Genomic DNA, 22,833 nt, shown 5'->3' with positions numbered 1-22,833 from the left:
GACTATATGGGTCAAATCCTTCCTCTAATTCTGGGAACTTATTCATGCTGACAGAAAGGGTACTTTTTTTTTTTTCATGTAAATAAGACTATCTTCTATAGCAAGTATATAATTCATTTCTTGAGTGATTACTATGTGCCAGCAAATGTTTTGAGACATGTATTTTGTGCTTGAGACATATGGGGAAGGGAACCTCTGTCCTTATATATAGTCCACCCTGGGGGGGAACAGGAAGAAACCAACAAATATATTAGAATATGATTATTGCTAAAGGTTAGGGAAGCCCTGGATGGTGTCGCTAAGTGATTAGAGCATCAACCTATAGAAGCTAACCCTTAAAGGTCTCGGATTTGATTCCCAGTCAAGGGCACAGAGCTTGGTTGCAGGTTCTGATCTGAGGCAACCATTTGATCTTGATCTCTCTCTCGCCCTCTCTCTCTAAAGGTAAATCAATTTTTAAAAAATTAGCCTAGTCTATTTGGCTCAGTGGCTAGAGTGTTGGCCCACAGACTGAAGGATCACGAGTTTGATTCCATTCAAGGGTATGAACCTCAGTTGCAGCCCAATCCCTGGCCCTGATCAAGTCAAGTGCAGGACGCAACCAATCAATGTATCTCTCTCACCTCAATGTTTCTCTCTGTGTGTCTCTCCCCTCCCTAAAAATCAATGGAAAAACAAAACAAAAAATAAAAATAAAGGTCAGGAGAAAGAGAAGTGTGTGATAGAGTATGGTAGGGGTGGGGTCATATGAAATGGATTGGTCAGGGAATTCTCTGATTGAATATGGGGAGGGGGTGTCTAGGCGGATGGAACAGCCATTGCTAAGGGGCTATGTCAGAGAACATCCAGTATGATCAAAGCAGATAGCAAGGCCAGGGGTGCTGGAGTGGAGGAGCAAGGAGGAGGAAAGAGAATACAGCAAGCAGTAAGGCTTTTACTCATTGAAATGGGAAGCCAGTGGGAGGTTTTGAGCAGAGGAGTGATACAACCTGACTTAAGATTTCTTGATGGAATCAATGAGAGACATCAGAGGAAGAGGAATGAAGGATGACTGAGGTTTTTAGCTGAAGCACCAGGAAGAATGGACTTGCCATCAGCTGAGGAAGGGAAACTGTGTGGAGCGGGTGTGTGGTGGAAGATTACCATGTCAGTTTGGACATGTTGTGCTTGAAATGTCTAACAAGATAGCCAAGTAAGCAGTGGGTAAAGATGTTTAAAATTCCAGAGAGAGGCCAGGGCTGGAGACGCAAGTACCTATATATGAAAGGTATTTAAAGCTAAGTGACCAGAGATCACTGAATTCTGAAACACAATAAGGAGCAGAGGAGGAGAGAAGGACCCAGGAGAGGAAGCCCAGTTAGGTAGGAAAACAAGATAATGTGGTGTCATGGAAAGTAAGGTCAGAAAGGGTTTCAAGGAGAAAGGAGTGATCAGTTCTGTCAAATGCTGTTGCCAGTCAGGTCAAGTGAGATGAAGAACTAGAACTGAACACAGGACTGAGCAATATGAAGGTCACCAGGAGGGGATAACAAGCAGAGAAATAGGGTAGCAGCTGGAGGGGGCTATAGGTTCAAGCAAGAGTTTTTCTTAAAATGTGAGAAAAAAGTGTGCCTTATAATAAAATTCTTGCTTACATAAATGTGCAAGCTTTACCGGTTTCTGAGCAACAATTTGTGCTGAAAATTCCTTAACCATGTTCTGGAAATATCAATATGTGCTATTATTAGAGTAAAAATATTAATAGGAAGAATTCCAAATAAACTAAATTTTAGTACTTCATATTAAGATGAGGCATGAGATAATAAAATAAGATCACATTTTAGTGTAGGCATTTAAGAATTTATATACAACCCTGGCTGGTATTGCTTAGTAGTTAGTGTTGGCCCACACACTAAAGAGTCTCCGGTTCAACTCCTGGTCAAGGGCATGTATCTTGGGTTGTAGGTTCAAATCCCTGGCCCTGATTGGCGGGGAGGGTTTAGGAGGCAACCAATCAATGTGTCTCTCTCACATTAATGTTTTTTTCTCTCTTCCCCTCCCCCCGCTTCCATTCTATCTTGAAGCAAAGGAAAAGTATCCTCAGGTGAGGATTAACAACAACAACAACAAACATATACAATCTATCTTTGTATCACTATAAATATAGTAAGAGTAAAAATGCCTTAAAATTAAAACAAATATTTTCAGCATATTTTTGACTAAATCAAAGTAGTAGGTCAATATATTTTACAAAAAAATTATAAAGGCTGAAATTCTGAGTTCACCGAAGAGTACCTTGTCCAGGTAGTCTAACTTAATGAAATGTGCTAAGGAAATGAAGCTGGAGAAAAGTCACACAACCATATCAACTTGGTCTCACTTTAAATGTATGTTTACAGAGGGTCAGTCAGTGCTGCCCTTGTCTGTGAGCCACACACTTCCTTTCACATGTGTCTTAGTTAATTCTTTCTCCCTTTTCACCAAGGTATTTATTCCACATCATCTTTTTTAAAAAAATACAGCATATTTGTATTGATTTCAGAGAGGAAGGGAGAATGATAGACAAAAGTGATGAGAGAGCCGAAACCGGTTTGGCTCAGTAGATAGAGCGTCGGTCTGTGGACTGAAAGGTCCCAGGTTCGATTCCGGTCCAGGGCATGTACATTGGTTGCGGGCACATCCCCAGTAGGGGGTGTGCAGGAGGCAGCAGGTCGATGATTCTCTCTCATCGATGTTTCTAGCTATCTATCCCTCTCCCTTCCTTTCTGTGAAAAATCAATAAAATATATTTAAAAAAAAAAAAAAAAAGTGATGAGAGAGAATCATTGATTGGCTGCCTCCTGTACAACCCTCCTGGGGATCGAGCCCACAACTGGGAACTGAACTGTGACCTTCTGGTTCATACATCGACACCCACCATTGAACAACACAAGTTAGGCTGTTTCATATTCTTAAACACCAATACTCCATTCTCCCTCAGCTGATAACTTCACTTATAATTTAATTAAAAATTTAAAACATTAAAAGTGCATTTCCTCAACCTCCTATCAAAAAATCCACTGACAACTGCTCTGCCTGCTCTCTTCTTAGAACACAACGCTACGCTCAGCTTCTCTCCTTTCTTAGGAACTTTATTGTTCAGGCCCTATCCTTCCCTCTCCTGCACCAGAAATTAACCCACTGACATACTACATGCTGTCATGTTAATAAAGAATAGAAACTACCTCCCTAGATCATGTCTTTCTTCTGTTAGGTGCCCATTTCTCTGCTTTTTACATAAAAATATCTTTAGTTGTCTCTATGCTACCTTCACTTCTCCTCCTCCCATTTTCTTTTGAACCACTCAGTGAGGTTTTTACTTCCCACCAAAACCGCATTTGTGAAAAACTTCTAGACAGTTACATCCAACGGTCAGTTTTGCTTGTCTTTCCAGAGGCATCTTACACAGCGAAGTCCTTTCTCGGCACATTTTCTCAGTTCCCTCCTAACTCAACGGCCACTTTCTTCCTAGCTCCTTTACTAGGTTATTCTCCTTGCCCAGGATGTCCAGGACTGCCTTCAGGTCTTATCCAATCTTATGAATCTATACATCACATATGCAGCAATGATCCCAAATTTATATATTCAACTGCATTCTTTCCTTGGACTCAGACTATACAACTGCCTATTGCACAACTCATCTAAACAGACATCTTAAACTCAGTATGCTCACATCAGACTCCTGTTTTTCACTAAAATCTGTTCCTTCTGGTCATCCAAATCTCAGTAAAAGTCAACATCCAACTGTTTAGGGCTCTTCTTTTTCTTGAATGTCCAACAAACTAGACTTGTTGGTTCTAACTTAAAAATATACAATTCTAGCCTTGGCTGGTGTTTCTAAATGGTTAGAGCATTGGCCTGCATACCACATGGTCATGGGTTTGATTCCTGGGCTGCAGGTTTGATCCTGCCCCATTTTGGAAACATGAGGCAGCCAATTATGTGTCTCTCTCACATCACTGTTTCTTTCCCTCTCCCCGCCCCTCACTCCTTCCCTTTCTCTCTAAAAAGGAATAGAGAAAATACCTTTGGGTGAGAATTAATAACAACAAAATTTCAGACAGATTTCTGCCTCATTTATCGCGCTATTTTAAGAAACCAACATCTACCGAGACTGTTCCTGTTTCTATTCTTGCCACCATCTCCCCTCCTAATATATACAACTTTCCATAATGCAGCAGCTAAACTTATCTCATATTTTAAAAATGTGATTATTATGTCACTATTCTGTTCAAAGCCCTCTAATTAATTACTTTAAATAATCCTGAAAAAGTGAGAAGATATTTTTTTAAAAAATTCTTTTAAAAAAAGCTTTTTAAAAATTTGGATAATTATTAAAGCTAGGTGATTAGTATATTATACTGTCTATTGGTACACTTGAAAATATCCATAAAGAAAATTTTTTAAAAAAAATCACCAATGGCTTTCCACCGCACTTAAGATAAATCTAAATTTCTTGCCACAGACAGCCAAACAAGACATTCTATGAACTCTGGACCAAAACCATTTATCTGACCTCTTTCCTCTGCATGAGCCTCTCTCATTCTGAAGTATACCAGCCTTTTTTCTAGTCTCGAAAACATAAACACTTACACAGCTGAGGTCTACAACTGCTATCCCTCTAAACACACATTCCTGGAGTGTGCTTTCTTGTCTATTCCCACGTCAGAAAGTCATGCTTCTTCAACTTGTATTCAGATCTGTGCTCAAAAGTCACCTACACAAGAAAGCTGGACCATCCTATAAAAATGGCCCTCATGCCACTGTTCTCTATTGCCTCATCCTGCTTTATTTTTCTTCTCAATATTTATCACTATCAAAAAGTATGTATTTATTGTCCATTTCTGTTATCAGAATGAAGCTCATGAAAATACAAAATCTTGCTCACCACTCTATCCCAGAATCTACCAGAGTACCATAGCACATGTTCTAATATTTGTAAATGAATTAATATAATGTCACTACAGGTATTGTAGATAATACCAAATGATAAGACAAACTTTTTATATTATGCATCCCATAATGTTATTTCACAAATGTATAATCAATAAGGCACACTGAATATCTATTATAACTTAGATCACTTTCTCTTAATAAAAATAAAATATTATCAAAAGGAAGCACTTACTGGAGTGAGCTGTTGAGAATTTAACAACTGCTGAAATTGCTGCTGATGAAGAAATATTTGTCTTTGCTGGTCAGAAAGTAATCCTAGTCCTGAGGCACTGAAAAAGATTAAAATTCTTACTTTCTACATTTTTAAAAAAAATTTGTTTTTTTTTAAAATGTAAAATGAAAGACCACTCTTTGATTTGATGTTTCATAAGTTAAGTCAAGTTTTTAATTACAATACTTTTTGGAAACAATGATGTACAAATTTATTTCTGTGTGCATATGTTTGTGCACACACATGTAAGCATGCATACAGATAAGTAAGTAAATAAGAATTCACATTGTCGAGAAATGTTTTGTTTTCCTTTTTTATTGTAAACCAAACAGGCACTAAGTTATTTTATGGAATAGAAATTTACATGTGTTCTTAACATGCACATGTAATAATTTATTCTTAATTATTCAAGAATCATTTAACCCTCACTAACACATATTTAAAACAAGAAATAACCCAAACATAATGAGTGATTTGACCTAACCTTTTTAAATGGTCCCAATGATCAGTAAAATTAAGCACCAATGAAGAGAGCCATAAAGAAGTTTGCTAGTACCCACTGAATATCCATTTAAAGTGATTTATTCCTCAAAAGTATGTTCAATAACATGATCTTAATCTCCTTATTCTGAACAAACATTCACATAAAATTCTAGTACAATGAAACAGAGAGTCTCACTCCCTAGGTATTCAAGATAAATATTTAAACCTTCATCCTATAGCAAAGATTTTTTATTATAAAACTAAGGAAATTACATAGCTCAATTTTAAGAAACCAATATTCTTATGTGATCTTCATTACAATATTTCTTTTCTTCAGAATTTATGATACATGAAGGCAACATACACGAGGATAAGAAAAATTAGTATTTAAAATATACATCACAGATCAAGACTAAAATTTTCAGCACAGAATATATTTAATGTTTTGTTACTAAAGTGGTTTAATTTTGCTTTATTCAGAGTAAGTTTCAAAAATAAATGGCTCTCAGTATAATATGCTTAGTTTAAAAGTTTGGTGGACTTTAATTTCTTAAAGTACATCTACAAGCAGCACATAAAAATCTCTATCTAAAACATGGACAACATGATATTAGGTTGCACCGAAAAACCTAAAATATATTTAAGTAAGTTTCTCACCTGTTAGTCAGTGTAGCTGGCATTGGATGAGTTGCATTAGGTGGTACAGTTGTATGGGTGAGGGGGGTAGGGTTCTGGGATATTGTGACAGGAGTCTGAATAACCCCATTTAAAGCTCCTACAATGCCATTAATTGCCAGTTGGTTACCTGGCAAAGCTCCAATTATCCCACCCACTCCAGGAACTGCAGGAATGGTGGATGTTACAGTCTGCATTCCACTAGCCAGGGCCCCCACCGTCACACCATTGACCTGCTGAACTCCACTAACGCTTGAGCCCTGCTGAGCGGGACTCTGCCCAGCAGGAGGTGGAGTAGAAAGAGCTGATGAGCTGCTGGTGCTTTGTCCACTGGAGGTTAAGTCCTAATGGAAGAAAAAACAGAAATTTAAATTGTAAGGAACACAGAAAAACTATTTAAAATAACTTAAAACCATTTAATGTGATATGCTATTGTTTGTAAGTAAAATACACAAATTAAACTAACACCACCAAAATTACCTGATTTAATACAGGAAGAGAATTCTCAGGTAAAAAGCTGTTTCCTAGATGAGGGCTCTTACTGCTGTTCAAGGAATCAGTAGTAGGAGCTAGAAAAAGAAAAGAAAATAACCTATTTTCCCTGTTAAATTACATCACGTATAAGATTAAAGGCTTATCTAACAGTTTATCCTGAAGCCTACATGAAAAACATATAAAAATTAAGTTTTGCTCTTCCTAACTGGTCTTTAAATAATAATAAAAATCTTTATCTCTATTGAATATCATGGCTTTAAATCAATAAAAAGATCATTATACATTTAAATAAAATTTATCATTAAGTTATGTGATAAATTTGGAACAAGTTCATCACTTAACAGGATTCTTTATGCTCTTTGAAATAACCTATCATTCCTTTTCAACATCTTTATGTAAGTTATTATTCACTTATTTAAAAGGTATTAAAAGTCTAGCCTACTTTCCATAGATACACGATAAACATTTTCATACCATTCTGTGCTGAAAATGCATGAATTTGATGAGATGGACTAGGATTTGTTGTTATTGCTGGAAAAGGCACTGAGAGCTGTGCATTCAACAACTGAAGGCGTTCCTTTTTGGCAGTTAAATTTTTAATTTGTTCCTCTAATCTTCGATTTTCAACTTGAAGTTGGTGTAATGATTTCAGCATTCCTAAAACTAGTAAACATTTGGATAGTTTTTAACAAAGACAAGTTCATACACAGGGCTAAGTACTTTAAGGTCGCAAATGTCAATAACTTTAGAAATAAGTTGAAATAGAAAAATAGAAATTCTGTAAAGCATTTCTAAATTAGGTTTTATTCTTAAATTTATATGTAGTTATAAACATACCATAATATATTTGTATTGTACATATATAAGCATAACCAAAAATGCATCCATCTGGTGCAGGTAATTTCTTTCTCAAAAAAAAAAAAAATTTATTTTCATCAAAATAAAAACCTAATTAAAAATCAAAGTGCCGCCGAAACCGGTTTGGCTCAGTGGTAGAGCATCGGTTTGCAGACTGAAAGGTCCCAGGTTCGATTCCGGTCAAGGGCATGTACATTGGTTGCGGGCACAGCCCCGGTACGGGGTGTGCAGGAGGCAGCTGGTCGATGTCTCTCTCTCATCGACGTTTCTAGCTCTCTATCTCTCTCCCTTCCTCCTCTTTGTAAAATATCAATTAAAAAAAAAAAAAAAGTTTGCTATTTAAAAAAAATAATAAAATAAAAATAAAAATAAAAGTGCCATTTTAGATAATTTTACATTAAGAGAGAAAGAATCATAACAATATCCTTCAACAGAATAACCACCTTACGCTTTTGTTTGCTGCTTGGTTAAGTAGTATGCTATCAGACAAGTGAGGAACCCCCAAACCCAGCTGCTCAGAATGCTAATGCACACATCTCCCAGCAGGGGGCAGTGTGTGTGTGTGTGTGTGTGTGTGTGTGTGTGTGTGTGTGTGTGTGTAAGCGCGTGCGCAAAAACAAACAAACAAAATACTCTGACCTCTAGAATGGCAACACAGAGTGCTACTGTTATGCCACAGTGACAGACACTTTTAAAAGTTCTATGCCTTAAAAAGTTGTATTTGCGCTGAAACTGGTTTAGCTCAATGGATAGAGCGTTGGCTTGGGGACTGAAGGGACCCGGGTTCGATTCTGGTCAAAGGCATGTACCTTGGTTGCGGGCATATCCCCAGTAAGGGGTGTGCAAGAGGCAACTGATCGATGACTCTTTCTCATCGATGTTTCTAACTCTCTATCTCTCTCCCTTCCTCTCTGTACAAAATCAATAAAATATATAAAAAATAAAAAAATAAAAGTTGTATTTGCTTAACATGCCCTTAGGGCCTTAAAAAGATACAATTCTACTAGTACAAACACATATGATCATTTCCCAAGGATTTAACCCTTTGCACTCCGAACCATTCTGGACATTGGCTACCAGCTACTCGACGCTACTTTGCGGCAGAGTGCGTTGAAATAACTCAATTCCCCGTAATCACTAATAAACTGCAATGTCCCCTGAGAGGGGACATCCAAGTGATATGCTAGAATTCCGATGTCCCCTGAGAGGGGACAGCGGAGTGCAAAGGGTTAACTTTTATTCCTCCTCTTCAAAATCCCACAAAGAAACTCTTATGCACCCAAATGAGATGCAATAAGACTAAGCAAAACCTGTTTTCCAGCTATCATTTAAAGGATTTTCCCAGCATGAATTTTCTTAAAATAAGCACTTTTTTAATGTGATGGCACCATTTATAAAAATACAATTTATGGCACTTGTCTACTAACAATAAGCAAAACCTATTCTATTATATATATGTATAAAAGCCTAAGAGACCATTACAACGGGACTATAAGGACTGGTCGTTATTATGTGCACTGACCACCAGGGGGCAGACACACAACGCAGGAGCTGCACCCAGCCTACAGGCCCCAATCACCCATAGGGCCTTGCCAGCCAACCTCCTGGTCTGTCAGGCCCCTGTGCTGGGATGGGGAACCAGGGATGGGTGGCAGTGGATGTGGCCCCTTTCCCAGGGGACTGAGGGCTGGCTCCCTCCTTGGGGCTAGCAGCCAACCTCCTGGGTCCCTCCTCCTGTCCCTTTCCCAGCTAGCAGGCCCCAATCACCTGGCCAGGGCTGGCCTGGGCTGGGCCAGGGAACTAGGGGTTGGTGGTAGCAGATGAGGGAAGGAGGCGGCGGGGAGCGGGGAACCGATCGGCCCTGATTGCCGGCCAGGCCTAGGGAACCCACCAATGCACGAATTTCATGTAATGGGCTTCTAATGTTTTAATAAAATAAAGCAGCAAAAGTTTATATCCCAAAATATAAAAACCACCTATTCCTCATCCTGCCCCCAAATACATCCTTAACACTAGGCCATGTTTCCAGCTAACCACTACCTGTACTGTAACTTTGCTGTTTGGCATTTTTTACCCATGGTCTCCCTGTCAATACTTAAAATTATAAAGATAATTAATATGTATATATAACATATATTATAGAATTTAAAAAGTAAATGATACGTAGTATATAAAATTATATATATTATTTACATATATATAAGTTGGTCATTATTATTCTTTCTCATACAAATTATAAAATCAAGATAGTTGACATACTTGACTATATGCACTGTTTATAATAACTTCTCCTGAGATGAGCAACTTTTATTCAAAAAATTAAGCTAAGAAAAATATAACTCGTGTATTTTAGTAAAAGTTAAAATTTGATCAGAACAAAATACAATGAAAAGCAATGCATCCATGTTATAATAATTATAAACAGTAACAATGACCAGTGAATAGATTAGAGCTTTCTATGAGTCAGGCAATGTTCCTTACATTTTTTATGTCATTTAATACTCAAAATTATGATACAGATACATTATTACTCCCATTCTACAAATGGGAGACTAGAGCACACTGACATTTAAGAAAGTTACCCATGATCTGTTAAAGTATGCAAAGACAGGATATAAGATCAAGCAGTAAAACTGTAGAATTTGTTCCAATAAGCCACTATATTACATTATTCTTACCTTTTAATATAAAACATATATCATCATTTCATTGCTATTCTTGATTAAGCGTGATTTCTGCACCTATCCATCTCTCTGTTGTTTCATCCACCCATCCATCTACCATCTTTCTTTAAAGACAAGAAAAGAATACTTACTGTCACTAGGAGTACCCTGTTCTAATAAAAATTGCTGTCCTTCACTCCACTGCCTCTCCAAAAGCTGTTCTATGCTGGCTGCTACCGGAGGCAGATTTTCCAAACTGCTGTTGCTTGGTGGATCATAGCGAATCTGTAAGCTGCTTACGGGGGATCTGTTGAAAACATTAATTCTTGGGTTAAACAGCAGAACCCTTCAAAGGAGAGCACATTCACACTTCTTACCTTATGCCGGCCCTTTTCCTGTACAAGTTTTCTAACACCAAGCAGCCTATGCTAGAACAATCAAACCATAATCTACTAAAATTTAGTAATTATCATTATTCCTCCTCAAATTGCAAAACCAAAGGACTAGCTGGCCATACTTGATAATTAAAAACCACTAGAAAAATATAAATACATTGACAATAATATCTGAAATAGGCTATACAAGAACTTGATATAGGTTTGTAAGACTTTAACCTAACTAGCCAGAAAAGAGCCCCACCATTCTGCTTTAATATGCAAAATATCAGAGTTATAATAATGTAGTATGTATTTTAATGTAGAATTTATTTTAATTTACAACAAAAGCTCAATCAAATATTAGTAAACAGATATTTTTAATAATTTTGAAGCTTTTTATTCTAAATCTAAAATACTTATTTGTAAGTATTTTCAGTATTAAGGAATATTATCAAAAACAAAGCAATTTTTATTTGACAAATGTTTCCAAAATGTCATATCTGCATTTCAGATGACTTAATTACACTTCCAAAACAAGTATCTCTCAATATAAAAGGCTAATATGCAAAGTGTCCCTTGGGAGTTTGATGGAGAGTTCAATTGCTCGCTATGACATGCGTTGACCACTGGGGTGGGGTGGGGGGTGGCGCAGAATGAAGGAAGGCCCTGGCCAGCAGAAGGAAGGCCCCATCGCTGGCCAGGCCTAGGGACTCTACTTGTGCTCTGGGCCTCTAGTTACTTATATTGAAATGAATATGCAATGTTCTCCTTCACCCACTTTTTTTGTTTCAAATTAGTAAATGTGGCTATTTCTAGTTCCCAGCTTCCATATTTACATAACACATTAATAAAGGGTTTTAGAGTACCCAAAGTGTTTCCACATAACCATCTCATATGATTTTCTCAACAACCTAGTAATGAGTCAAAGCCTGGATTACTGGCTCCATTTCTATCTGATAAAACAAATGGGACTTGAGTGTCTTGATCAAAGACACAAAACTGATTAATGATAGAGTTTGGGTTACAAGGCAAGTCTTCTAACAACCTTCTGTTGTTTTGCAACTGCCTTAAAATGTTTCTCTAGACAAATATCTTTAAATAAGAAGTTAAACAACAAATGAGGCTTTTTAGTCCATATAAAAATACCATGTGCTATCTACATTTGGCTAATAACTAACACATATCCTCCCCAAACTTTCCAAAAAATCCAAGAGGAAGGAACACGTGCAAGCTCTTTTTATGAGGACAGCATTATCCTAATTCCAAAAACCAGATAAAGACACCACAAAGAAAATTACAGTAACATCCCTGATGAACACAGATGCTAAAATCCTCAACAAAATATTAGCAAATCGAATCCAGCAATTTATTAAAAAGATCATACATCATGGCCAGTGGGATTTATTTCAGGAATGCAAAGCTGTACGATATTAACAAATCAATGAATTACATAACAAATTGAAAGACAAAAATTGTATCAATAGATGCAGAAAAAGCATTCAACAAAATCCAACATACATTTTTTTAAAGTATATTTTTTTCTTGATTTCAGAGAGGAAGGAAAAGGGAGAGATAGAAAAATCAATGATGATGCCAAGACGGGTTTGGCTCAGTGGATAGAACATCGGCTTGTGGACTGAAAGGTCCCGGGTTCGATTCCAGTCAAAGGCATGTACCTTGGTTGCGGGCACATCCCCAGTAAGGGGTGTGCAAGAGGCAGCTGATCGATGTCTCTCTCTCATTGATGTTTCTAACTATCTCTCTCTCTTCCTCTCTATAAAAAATCAATAAAATATATCTTTAAAAAAAAGAAAGAAAAATCAATGATGAGAGAGAACCATTGATCGGCTGCTTCCTACACGCCCCCTCATTGATGATCGAGCCTGCAACCCAGGCATGTGCCCCGAACCAGGAACCCTTCAGTCCTCAGTCTACTGAGCCAAACCAGCCAGGGCCCAGCACCTATTTTTGATAAAAACTCTCAGCAAAGTGGGGACAGACAGATCGTATCTCAATATAATAAAGGCCATATATGAAAAACTTACAGAAGAATGTAAAATTGTTATTATCCACAGATGACATGATATTGTATATAGAAAACCCTAAAGACTCCCCAAAGAAACTACTAGATTTATAAATGAATTTGGCAATGTAGCAGGATAGAAAAATAACACCCAGAAATCTATGGCATTAAAAAAAAACTCCTCACCCGAAGATATTTTCCCATTGATTTTTAGAGAAACTGAAAGGAAGGGGAAGAGACAAAGAAAGAGAAACATCAGTCTGAGAGACGTTGATTGGTCCGCACCCCCCCCCCCCCCCCCCGCCCCAATGCACTCTGACTCAGGCTGGGGATCAAACCTGGGACCCTTCATTTTGAGGGCTGATGCTCTATCCATTGAATCAAACTGGCTAGGGCTTGATGGCATTTTTATTTTATTTTTATTTTTAATATATTTTTATTGATTTTTTTACAGAGAGGAAGAGAGAGGGATAGAGAGTTAGAAACATCAATGAGAGAGAATCATCGATCAGCTGCCTCTTCACATCCCCTACTGGGGATGTGCCCGCAACCAAGGTACATGCCCTCGACTGGAATAGAACCTGGGACTCTATCCACTGAGCAAAACCGGTTTTGGCTTGATGGCATTTTTATACACCAATAATGAACTCTCAGAAAGAGAAATTGAACAAACAATCCCTTTACCATTGTAAAAAAGAAATTAAGACACTTAAAAATAAACTTAACCAAAGAGGTAAAATACCTATATTTGGAAAGCTACAGAATGTTGAAAAAAGAGAAAGAAGATATAAATGGGGGAATATACCATGCTCATGGACTGGTAGAATTAACATCACTAAAATGTCCATACTACCCAAAGGAATATATAGATTCATTGCAATCTCTATTAAAATACCAATGGGAGAGAGGATCCAAGATGGCTGCTCGGGTAGACACCTAACCGCAGCAGCACACAACAATTTCAATGGAATACAACTAAAATGTAGAGTGGACATCGCCTAGAGCTACAGGTAGTCGACTGACTGAAAATTCTACAACAAGAAGGAAAGAGTAAACCAGAAGGAAAATCAGAGGAGCTGAAAAGCCTAAGGTACAGAGACATGCTGCGCGCACGCACGCGCGCGGAGAGGTCGCAGCCGGAGAGGAGAAGAGGGCTGGTTGCTGCCCGGCGTTCCCTAGCAGGAAGGAAATAGAACCCCCATCCTGGGCTGAACCCCCGAACCGGCAGTGCTGAGCCCAGTTATGGGCCAGACCCTGGGGACCCAGCTCCGGCAGGGGGAGACGGGGCTGTGAGGCGGAATCCCAGGCGAGCAGTGAAAAGCAGGGCCCCCGGAGTCGCGCGCACATTGCGCGCAGAGGACTGAATGTTGACTCTGATGCTGGATTACCCTAGCCGGAAGGAACAGGGCCTCCGGTGGCGCCGAGCCTCAGTCCGGACTGCTCTGAACCCCAGTTCTGGGCCAATCCCTGGGGACCCAGGCTCGGGCAGAGGGAGACGGGGCTGTAAGGCGGAGTCCTGGGAAAGCGGCGAAAGGCCGAGCCTCGGAGTCGCGCACATTGCTTGCAAGGGAAGGAATGTTGACTCTGATGCGGGATTGCCCTGGAGGGAAGGAAACAGGAGCCCCGGCTGTGTTGGGCCCCAGTTTCCACTGCTCTGAACCCCAGTCCTGGACCAGACCCTGGGGACCCAGGCTCGAGCAGGGGGAGACGGGGCTGTGAAGCGGAATCCCAGGGGAGTGGCGAAAAGCAGAGCCCCCAGAGTCGCGCGTACTGCGCGCAGAGGACAGTCTGTTGACTCTGATCCTAGACTCCCCTAGCAGGAAGGAGAAAAAAAAGCTCCAGACTGGAGGAATGCGACAGGGAGCAGGAGCCGCTGCCGGACACTGGCCAGCCGGGCGCCAGCAGGGAGCCGGGCGACGGGGCCCCCGGGGGGGAGGGGGGGGGCGGGGTGTGCCCCTGAGCCTTCGACCTCTGAGCGTGGGCAACAGAGCCAAGGCCGTGGGCTGCTTCCTGGGCGGCGCCGACCCCGGCAACAGGCTGGAGCAGCGCGGGAGCCCGCGGAGAACAAAGGGGTGCCACAGACCAACCTACTGAGCTCCCAGGACAAGGAGGAAGAAACCAAAGAAGTTCTCAATGTGAAGACATCAAGTGAGAGCAAAAGATAGTAAAATTACTTAAGAAAGAATACAAAGAAGATCTTGAAAAATCAAAGACTAAGTCAGAACTCAACTCACCAGCCAACATTGCAACATATATGCATTTAAAATACCAATGGTATATTGCCTGGCCAGCATGGCCCAGTGGTTAAGTGTTGCCCTATGAACCAGGAGGTTACGGTTTAACGCCTGATCAGGGCACATATTTGGGTTGCAGGCTCGATCCTCAGTGTGGGGCATGCAGAGGCAGCTGATCAATGATTATCTCTCATCACTGATCTCTCTCTCTCTCTCTCTCCCTTCCTCTCTGAAGTCAATAAAATATATATATATTTTTAAATGGCATATTTCACAGATCTAGAGCAAATACTCCAAAAATTTATATGGAACCAAAAAAGACTGAATAACTGCAGCAATCTTGAGAAACAAAGTTGGAGAGATCACAATACCAGATATCAGGCTATACTATAAAGCCATTGTAATCAAAACAGCTTGGTACTGGCACAAGAACAGGCATATAGATCAATGAAACAGAACAGAGAAGTCAGAAATCAACCCAAGCCATTACGCTCAGTTAATATTTGACAAAGGAGGCAAGAGGGTACAATGAAGTAAAGACAGTCCCTCTAATAAATGGTGTTAGGATAATTGGACAGGTATAAGCAAAAAATTTAACTAGAGCACCAACTTACACCGTATACAAGAACAAACTAAAAATGGATAAAAGATTCAAATCTGGTGGAAGGGGGAAGAAATGAGGAACCTTTGTAATAATATGAACAATAAAGGTTGATTTAAAAAATAATAAAAAAATAAAATAAAATAAGATTCAAATGTAAGTCATGAAACTATAAAAATCCTGGAAGAAAATGTAAGCAGCAAAATATCAAACATCCCATGTAGCATAAAATGTCTAGAATAAGAGAAAGGAAGGGAAAATAAACAAATGGGACTACACCAAAATAAAAAGTTTGGCAGGGCAAAAGTAACCATCATCAAAATGAAAAGGGAACCCTCTGTATAGGGGAACATAAGTGCCAATGATACATCTGATAAGGTGTTAATTTCCAAACATACGAAGTACTCGTATCAACAAAAGGAAGACAAATCAACAAAAGGAAGACAATAATACAACTTAAAAATGAGAGAACCTAAATAGATACTTCTCCAAAAAGGACATACAAATGGCCAAGAGACATATGATAAAAAGCTCAACATCACTAATCATCAGAAAAATGCAAATTAATCCAATAATGAGGTATCACTTTACACCTGCCAGCAGAAAGGCTTCTACCAACAAACAAAAAGTGCTGGTGAGGATGTGGAAAAAAAGGAAACCTAATACGTTGCTGGTGGGAATGCAGACTGGTACAACCACTGTAGAAAACAATGTAGCCCTGGCTGATTTGGCTCAGTGGATAGAGTGTGGGCCTGGCCTGCAGGCTGAAGAGTCCCAGGTTTGATTCCAGTCAAGGGCACATGCCTGGGTTGTGGGCTTGATCTCCAGTGGGGGGCGTTCCAGGGGCAGCCAGTCAGTGATTCTCTCTCATCATTGATGTTTCTATCTCTCTCTTCCTCTCTTTCCTCTGAAATCAATAAAAATATATTTTAAAAAAAGAAAAGAAAACTTTCCTCAAAAAATTAAATCCAGGATTGCCATTTGACCCAGTAATCCCATTGCTAGGAATATAGCCTAAGAAGCCTGAAATACCAATTAGAAAGAATATATGCACCCCTATATTCGTAACAGCATTATTTATAATAGCTAAGACCTGGAAATAGCCCAGATACCTATTCATAGATGAGTGGATTAAAAAGTTGTGGTACATTTATACCACATGTGTCAAACACAAGGCCCTCGGGCCAAATCCAGCCTGCCAGGCCTTGCAATGTGGCCCGCACCGCGCTGTCATCACTGCACTCCGCTGTCAGTTTATGACATTGTCAGTTTATGACTGTTCAGTAAACCATTCGGCCCGCGATTTAGGCTGGATTTAGATTTTGGCCCCTTCTCTGATTGAGTTCGACACCCCTAATTTATACCTTGAAATATTATGCAGCTATAAAAAAGAAGGATCTCAAAATTTCCAAAAGCCTCCTAATATTTAAACCAAAAAAGGGGGAAAGTAGAAGAGTATCATGTAAGGAGAAATAACCTGAAAGTAAATTGCAGCTAGAAAATTTGTACTTTAGAAAATTAATTGTAATGCTATCAGCAAAACACCCAAGAAAAACACATATGGTGTCAAAACAAGCCAGAGGAAAATAATTTGGGCAAAAAAGGAAAAAGGATCCCAAGTCAAATTTATAGAAAATATTCCTTTATTAACTTTTGGTCGAGAATATGTTTGTATATTTTCAGAAAACTCCGAGACCATGTGGATTCCTGCAACAAGAGGAATTGATAGGACTACTCCAGCCATGAAGACAGAAGAGAAGCAGTCCAGAGATGCAAGTCACACCTTACCATACTAGCAGACAGCAGCTATATCACTGCAGGTTGCCCAGGACCAAACCAGAGAGGGTTGGACCTGCATTACCACCATTTGCCCACCATCCAGAACTGAAATATCATTGCTGACATGTACACATAAGGAACTGTTTGACATTGAAATTGGGTCTCAAAAGAACTGGTGGCCCAGAAAGAAGCTCATTACAGACTGATTCATATGCCATTCAGCATAACGATTATTGCTTGTCTCATTTTTTATTCTTTTTATTTATTTATTTATTTTAAAAATATATTTTATTGATTTTGTACAGAGAGAAAGGGAGAGAGATAGAGAGTTAGAAACATCGATGAGAGAGAGTCATCGATCAGCTGCCTCTTGCACACCCCCTACTGGGGATATGCCCGCAACCAAAGTATATGCCCTTGACCGGAATCGAACCCGGGACCCTTCAGTCCCCAAGCCGACGCTCTATCCATTGAGCCAAACCGGTTTCGGCTCATTTTTTATTCTTATAAGTATATTTCCAGTAGGACATGATCTCACTCATCTAGGGGAAATGGTGAACAACATAGACTGGTGAACAAGAACAGACCCAGAGATAAGGAGCCATGGGTCAGACTGTTGGACCTCAAAGGGAGGGTGGGGATAAAAGGGAGAGATCAACCAAAGGACTTATGTGCATACATATGAGCCTAACCAGTGTCAAGGACAATAGTGGGGTGGGGGCATGAGGGGAGGTGGGGGATTAGAATGGGGGGTTGAGGACAAATATGTGATACCTTAATCAATAAATAAATTAAATTTTTTTTTTTTTTTTTTTTTTTTTTTTTTTTAAAAAAGAAGGATCTCTTACCCTGTGAGACAGCACGGAGGAACCTGAAAAGTATTATGCTAACTGAAATAAGCTAGTCAGAGAAAGACAAATATCGCATGATCCACTTTTACATGTAATCTAATGAACAGAATAAGCTGGCAAACAAAATAAATCCAGAGACATGAAAGCATGCAACAGACTGACAATTTTCAGAGGGAAGAAGGGAGGAGATTAACCAAAGAATTTATATGCATATATGCAAAATCCTGAGGAGGGGGAGGAAGTGAGGAGAAAAGGGACAATGGAGTGGGAAAAGGGGACATCTATAACACTTTCAACAAAAAATAAAAATAAAAAATAAAAGAACTATGTAGAAAAAAGGCACTGCTAATATACTACCACCTAGGAAATACAAAATTAGAGGTTACTGTACTAATCTCTTTAATGACAAATGTTTCTTAATAGAACTTCCCTGATGATATCAGCAACACAGTAACACTGATACTCATGGCAGTTATCACATAGAAATTTTAACTTTTTTAAAAATCCTCAACTGAGGATATCTTTTCATTGATTTTCAGAGAATAGAATGGAGAGAGGAAAGGAAAGGGAGAGAGAGAAACATTAACATGAGAGAAACACATTGATTGTTAGTTGCCTCCCCAACTGGGGCAGGGCATTGACCCTGCAACTGAGGTTCGTGCCTTTGACCAGGAATCAAACCTGAGACCCTTAGGTCCGTGGACTGGCACTCTAACCACTGAGCCAAACCAACCAGGGCTAAAAATTTTAACTTTCAACAGAATTTTTTAAAATTCCCATAGTTGAACATTTTTAGTTTGCCATGGTTGAAAAGAATTTTCTAAAATGGGCTTTTTTTCTCCTTCTGCTCTCCATTCTCACCCAGTCTAAATCCATACTTGAGGCAGAACTTACAAGATTAGAGGACAGAGAGAAAACAAACCAGAAGAAGGTATAGAAGGTGAAAGTGGAATAGAATTAGTAAAACAGGGTCACAACATTTCCTACTATTATTCTCCCCATTGAGATAGAAGATTTGGGGTACTTAAGATTGTGCTAAGAGAAATTCAATCTTTCAGTACAACTCTGATTAGGAGTGTCCTAATAAAGGGTACCTGAAACAGTTTCAAGAAATAATGTAACACATTTGCTATACTTTAATTTAAATAATTCTAAGAACTAGAGGGATTTCAGAGATGAATCACAAGAACTTCATTTACTAAATTAGGAACTAAAGACTAAAGGTTTAAGTGAATTGCCACAACAGAACTAAAACTGGAAGCTAAAGTTGAAAGCCTTGATTCTGTAGCTTTAAGAGACTTGAAGACTATTTTATGAGCAAAAAGAATTACTCAAACTAATACATTAGTAGTACCAGCAGCAAAATACATAAATAATAAAAACAAGAGAGTTCAAATTGATTGGAAATATAAGAGTTATAACTTTTAAAAAGCTTAGAAAACTGTGTTTAAATTAATATTAAAATTAATTCAGAATCATTTTTCCTGACTGTCCAGACATGCTTCCTATCTTCAGAGTGCTTCTATAGCCTCACAGATGTACACTCTGCTGATACGAGATAGACGTTTCCAATCTCAAAATGTTTCCTGTGCCCACACTGCGCAGTGTAAATAATGCTTACCTGGGTGAGAGGCTTCCTCGGGGTGAGCTTCCTCTGCCAACGAGGCTGCGGCTATTGTCTCCAAGATCCTGATCTGCAGGGTAAATATTTCATAGCTGATAAGTGACTCTCTAGATAAGAGATTTTAATCTCTTGCCTGATTTTCCCTAAGACCTTTAGCACTACCTTTGTATTTACTATAAAAGTAAAAGATCTAGTATGTTGCTAGTAGTTTAAAATTGCTGAACTGTGGCATGTAAGGTGTTGTCTCTACATGCTTCTGTGGGTGTAGAAGGCTTGGATTATGTTTTGTTCTTTCATTCCTTTCAATTTTACAGCACAGAAGTGTGGTTTGCATTTGCAGTACCCTCCCCTCAGCCACTTTTAATTTCTATGGTTAAAGTAATGAATCACAGCGGTGAACTGGTAATCTGCATGCTTATCACAGCAAAGCCTTACACTTTGTTTTTTAACACTTTGCAAACCAAGAGAAGTAATAAAATACATAATGTATTACATAGAGCCACACACCAAGATTAAAATCATATATATATATATATGTAAATTACATGGAACCTCACATCAAGAATAATATTAAATATACAAATTGACAAAAATAAGGAGGAACACAGAATTCTGTATTTAAAAGGAAATTTTTATTTTCTTCAAAATAATCCTGAGATCACAGAATATCTCTGCTTGAAAAGTAACTTGTATTTCCTAGTTAGTTGCTTATAAAATCACCCTATCTGGCCTCTTTCAAGGTTGTCCTCCCCTTATTCAGAGTCAGATAACCTTTGACCCTTAAAGGGTAAAGACATGACTGATCCATTCTTGGTGAACTGCTAAACCCATTCCCTTCCCCCAAACAGGCATGACTACTTGGACATGTCAACAAATCCTTAAGGAAGGAATGAAACAAAGCAAATCCAGCAACCCATTAAAATAGTACAAAAGGCAAATGCTACAAAATGTCCAACTGGTCAAAATTCACAGGATTACTAAACACTGTAGAAATTCTCTAACAGGATTTTTTTTTTTAACCAAGTTTATGTAATGCAATTTCATGAATTATGTAAATAAAGGTTTAGGCTATTCACAAAAAAGCCCAGTGTTAGGATACTTTCATTGCATAGAACTGAGAACTGAACACATCAATCACAGAGGTCACAGGAAACATTGTTGCATTCCTGCCTGCTGATGCTTCTGCTTAAACATTTACAATACATTTCAGAGAGTTGAAAAAGGCACATAACTATTTTGCAGCACAGCATACTACTTACTTCCAACTGTGATTCTTCTCGTAAGAAAAAAAAGGCATAATTCTGTATTAAGTACACCTTTAGACTTTTCAAATAAAATAAGCCATTAAGGGGGAAATTTCATTGGGTAAGAGGGATAGAATTTTAGAGTTTAAAAATTCTTGAAAACTTACCTGTTTGAGTGTTTTCGGACTGAGCTATAAGAGCTGCCATTGAAGAATTTGTATTTAATCTATTGCCATACATATGAGATGGTGCCTGACTAAGAGAAGATCCAGATAGGGCATTTGCCTAAATAAAAAGAATTATAAGGATAAGTGAATTATATTTGAAAAATCTTAATACTTTTCCTCCTGATGGACCTAATAACTATTTACTCCAACCTACGAATATAAGCAAAAATTCATAACTATCTGAAGAGCAAATTTCATTCTCATTTGTTTTACCATTACAACATTTCAGTTTTTAAAGTTACATAACTCCATTTTTTTTTTTTTTAAGGACCAGAACATTCAAACTGTTACTGCTTTAATTTCCAAGTATGCAGTCAGTATCAAAACCCAGTGGCATGGTAACCATGTGAACATATGACTATTTAATCTTATTAAACCACTATAAAATAAGGGCAGGTAGACAACAGATGTCTAACATGCTTTTTAGTCTCTTACATCATAGGATGCTAAGAAGGTCAAAATGTCCAATACCTATTTTTAGTATTTTAACTTTACAGAGTCTTATTTCCATTAACTGTCATTAGTAAAACCTGCACACTATTTTGTTACTTTCTATTTTGATAGACTTGGAAGCCTGCTGCTTTTTCAGTTTTGTTTTTATTTTAAAAGGAAGCAAACAGGCATTACAAGTATGTTTTCTATACAATGTAAGGCTCAAGGAATCACAGCTTTGCTCTGACCCCATAAAAAGGCACTGTCTTTTTGGCAGGAAGCCAGTTCTACTAACTAAAGAGCTGGTCCAAAGTTTGTGATTCATTCATGTAGCTAACCACAATTCTGAAGGCCTCTACTGGGACTTGTGCCAAACAAGCGAAAATGAACCCTTAAACAGATGAAGCGAAGGAGGCTGGCCAAAGTCTTGCGTAATCCATTGTAATAAAAATGCCTTCTTTGATGTGAACAGTTTCTCCCACTTTCCAAGAATAGTATATATAACCTTAAAATGTGGCATTTTTGGAAGCAAATTTCTGATACACAAAATACTGTCATATTCACAGAAGGCTATTACTAGCCTGAAATACTCTTCAGATTTAACAGAACCACAAAATTTAAAATACACTTCATATTCTTTTTCATGAATGAAATCAAACAAGTTTTTATAAAACGAATCACTGTATAGTTATTTCAGAACAAAATTGTGAAAAATAATTTCAAGTATTGAAGCACATCTAATATAAGGAAGTTGAGTAACAGCAGAACAAAAGATGTGGAACATTTTGAAATGTATAACTACACACAAGAGACCAAGACAACATAGTAGTTATAAAAAGCAAAATCTTTCAGAGCATAAACAATGTTTCTAGAAAGACTCAGACCCTGACATTATATCTGGCCTCTATACAACTTACTAAGCAAGAAAATTTGACTTTAAATTCATAGTCTTCTTGATGCAGAATCATGCCTGTCCTTGCTTTCCATTGTTTCAAATGTTATATTTCACAGTTCATACTTAAATGTCTAAGATCAATTGGTCAATTTCTGGGTTTCGTTTTTCCTCTTATTAAAGATATGTA

At 38.3% G+C, this 22,833-nt stretch overlaps 1 protein-coding gene across 16 annotated transcripts in view; it reads right to left on the bottom strand.

Moving 5' to 3' along the window:
* Positions 1-22,833, bottom strand: part of MLLT10 (MLLT10 histone lysine methyltransferase DOT1L cofactor) — a 230,037-nt gene that overhangs the window by 4,499 nt on the left and 202,705 nt on the right. For all 16 annotated transcript variants that reach the window (XM_084868008.1, XM_084867998.1, XM_084867999.1 and 13 more), the window contains 7 exons: positions 21,260-21,377; positions 19,846-19,918; positions 10,512-10,666; positions 7,313-7,501; positions 6,824-6,912; positions 6,326-6,687; positions 5,147-5,243 (listed from right to left, as the gene is read on the bottom strand). In XM_084868008.1, the coding sequence (XP_084724134.1) occupies positions 5,147-5,243; positions 6,326-6,687; positions 6,824-6,912; positions 7,313-7,501; positions 10,512-10,666; positions 19,846-19,918; positions 21,260-21,377 (1,083 nt within the window). The remainder of the gene's footprint in view (positions 1-5,146; positions 5,244-6,325; positions 6,688-6,823; positions 6,913-7,312; positions 7,502-10,511; positions 10,667-19,845; positions 19,919-21,259; positions 21,378-22,833) is intronic.

Source organism: Pipistrellus hanaki, assembly GCF_964339955.1.
Source record: "Pipistrellus hanaki genome assembly, chromosome: 1".
In the NCBI taxonomy this organism is placed as follows: Eukaryota; Metazoa; Chordata; class Mammalia; order Chiroptera; family Vespertilionidae; genus Pipistrellus; species Pipistrellus hanaki.
Note: the sequence above shows the minus strand (reverse complement) of the source record. Positions and strands in the feature narration are given on the sequence as shown.